Consider the following 2,042-nt stretch of genomic DNA (forward strand, 5'->3'; position numbering starts at 1 on the left):
GTCCCTAAATTCTTCCGCGGCCCGGTGGCAATGGGTCTGCGGCCCGGTACCGGTCCGCGGCCCGGTGGTTGGGGACCACTGGTCTAGCTTATTAAAATCCTTCTCCAATCATCTTTTAATTTATTGTCAAAGCGTTTCTAGTGGTCTTTTAATTATGATTATTACGCTTTTAGACAAAGAAATCCAAACCTGTGTCTTTTTTTAGGATATGGTTTTTGGAGGGAAACAGTTCATTAGATATTCACCTCTGAGTTTTGGGTGGGACTATTGGCAGAGAGTAAGCCCGTCCCAGCTTCCTGACATCCATCTGATTTACAACAATTTGAAAAAAGAAATACTAAGTTTAATTTTCCAGATATATGTCTGTTAGATACTTGGATATACATGGAATGGTCGTGGAGAGCCACAAATCTTGCAAAAATCACACACAGTTGTGTAAGATTTACTTAATAGCTGCATATAAACTGCTTAAAAAATGCATAAACCCCATAATTTTCAAGTAAACAAAAATAATGAACAGTTCAAAACCAAATTTGCGTAAAAACCCATCATACGAAACCCTTGACGGACATCTGTGCATATTGACAAATGACGAATGCAAGAAACAGCTATGAATTATGTATATTGAGCATGTATCACAAAAGACCAGTATTCCATCGGTGGACAATGTCCAGACTGTACGTAGTGGCTGAGTGACACGCTCTTTAAGTGCATACAGTTAGAAGAGACTTTGTTTAGATCAGATCTACAGGCCTGAGACTCTTTAAGTCTGGATGTTGTCTTACCGCAGAATAATGATTTTTGACAGCACTATATTTAGAAACAGTGTCAGTAGGAGGAGATATATACAAAACAGAGAGAAAATATTAGCAAACCTGCCTGGATTCCAGCTTTTTTGCATTTTGTAGCCTGTTAAAGTTTATTACCTTTAATTGTTCATCATCTGCTCACTAATGTCTCAATTTGACATTATTAATTGTAAGTAGTAGCTTGCATACAATAAGATCTGATCCTATATTTGGGAACACAATGTGAGAAAGAAGCCAAGGCTAAAATAAATTAACTTTAGTTCAGTTTTTACAGCAGGATTTCTGTTCTTCAAAGCAATGAAACTTTAACGTTTTATGTGGAAAAGAGTTCCCTTTGTTCACTCGGGCCAGTTGTCCCGAGGAACAGAACCCTGGCTATAAAAAAAAACAATGATTAATGCAAAAAGAGATGGTTTCTGGTAGAGTTAAGAGTTATAAGAACTGCTGTGATTTTAATGGGGTTCAGGTTTAGCCAACTTGTTATTGTTGGATCATATCTGATTCTTTCCTAATCTCAAAAACATTAAGGCGTAGTAACAATCTACCTCATAGGAGACTGGTAAAACGTAATGAATCTGTCACAAATGGGCAGACAGCTGGTTCCACTTGAAGCAGGTTTATTTGTTTAGACAGGAAATAAGCACAGCTAAAAGTCCACAAAGCTAAATCAGAGTCAGACAGGCAGAAGTCAGTTATGAGCATGGGGTCATCTAAGAAGAGAGTAGAAATGTCAGAGTCCAGGCGAGGGTCAGGGCAGGCGGCAGGCAATCAGAGATAAGGCAGCGTCAGAAACAGAAGATCAGGTCCAGATAAAAAACGCTGGGTAATGAAGGCAGGGTGGCACAAACAATACTTCACACAGTGAGACTCTGTGTGCTGCTTCAGAAACAGGTGGGTCCCTTTCCAACCTTAACTTCTATGTAACCAGGAGATAAGTTGAAGTTGTGCTTAGGGGCTATTTAGGTAACTTTTAGCACTCAGGGAGTAACCCTAAGTGAGGACAAAGTTACAAAAAATCCTTTTCATGACAAAAAATCCTGAAAAAAAGATTAATTTGGTATAAAACCTGTGCCTAACGGTTACTTTCAAAAAACTTTTTTCCCCTTCAGCTGTCTGATGGAAGTTTGACGGTGCTATCCATCACCCGGCAAGACCGTGGAGCCTACACGTGTCGAGCCTTCAGCCTCCAGGGTGAGGCCATCCACACAACACGACTGCTAGTGCAGGGTAAGT

General features: G+C 39.9%; 1 protein-coding gene across 1 annotated transcript in view; it reads left to right on the top strand.

Annotated features, from left to right (window-relative positions):
• The window catches only part of LOC112138977 (protein turtle homolog B), an 81,107-nt gene that overhangs the window by 9,302 nt on the left and 69,763 nt on the right, over positions 1 to 2,042 (top strand). Inside the window, exon 4 of the mRNA XM_024261661.1 lies at positions 1,919 to 2,036. Coding sequence (XP_024117429.1) covers positions 1,919 to 2,036 — 118 coding nt within the window. The remainder of the gene's footprint in view (positions 1 to 1,918; positions 2,037 to 2,042) is intronic.

This window comes from Oryzias melastigma, linkage group LG14 (genome assembly GCF_002922805.2).
Source record: "Oryzias melastigma strain HK-1 linkage group LG14, ASM292280v2, whole genome shotgun sequence".
Taxonomy (NCBI): Eukaryota; Metazoa; Chordata; class Actinopteri; order Beloniformes; family Adrianichthyidae; genus Oryzias; species Oryzias melastigma.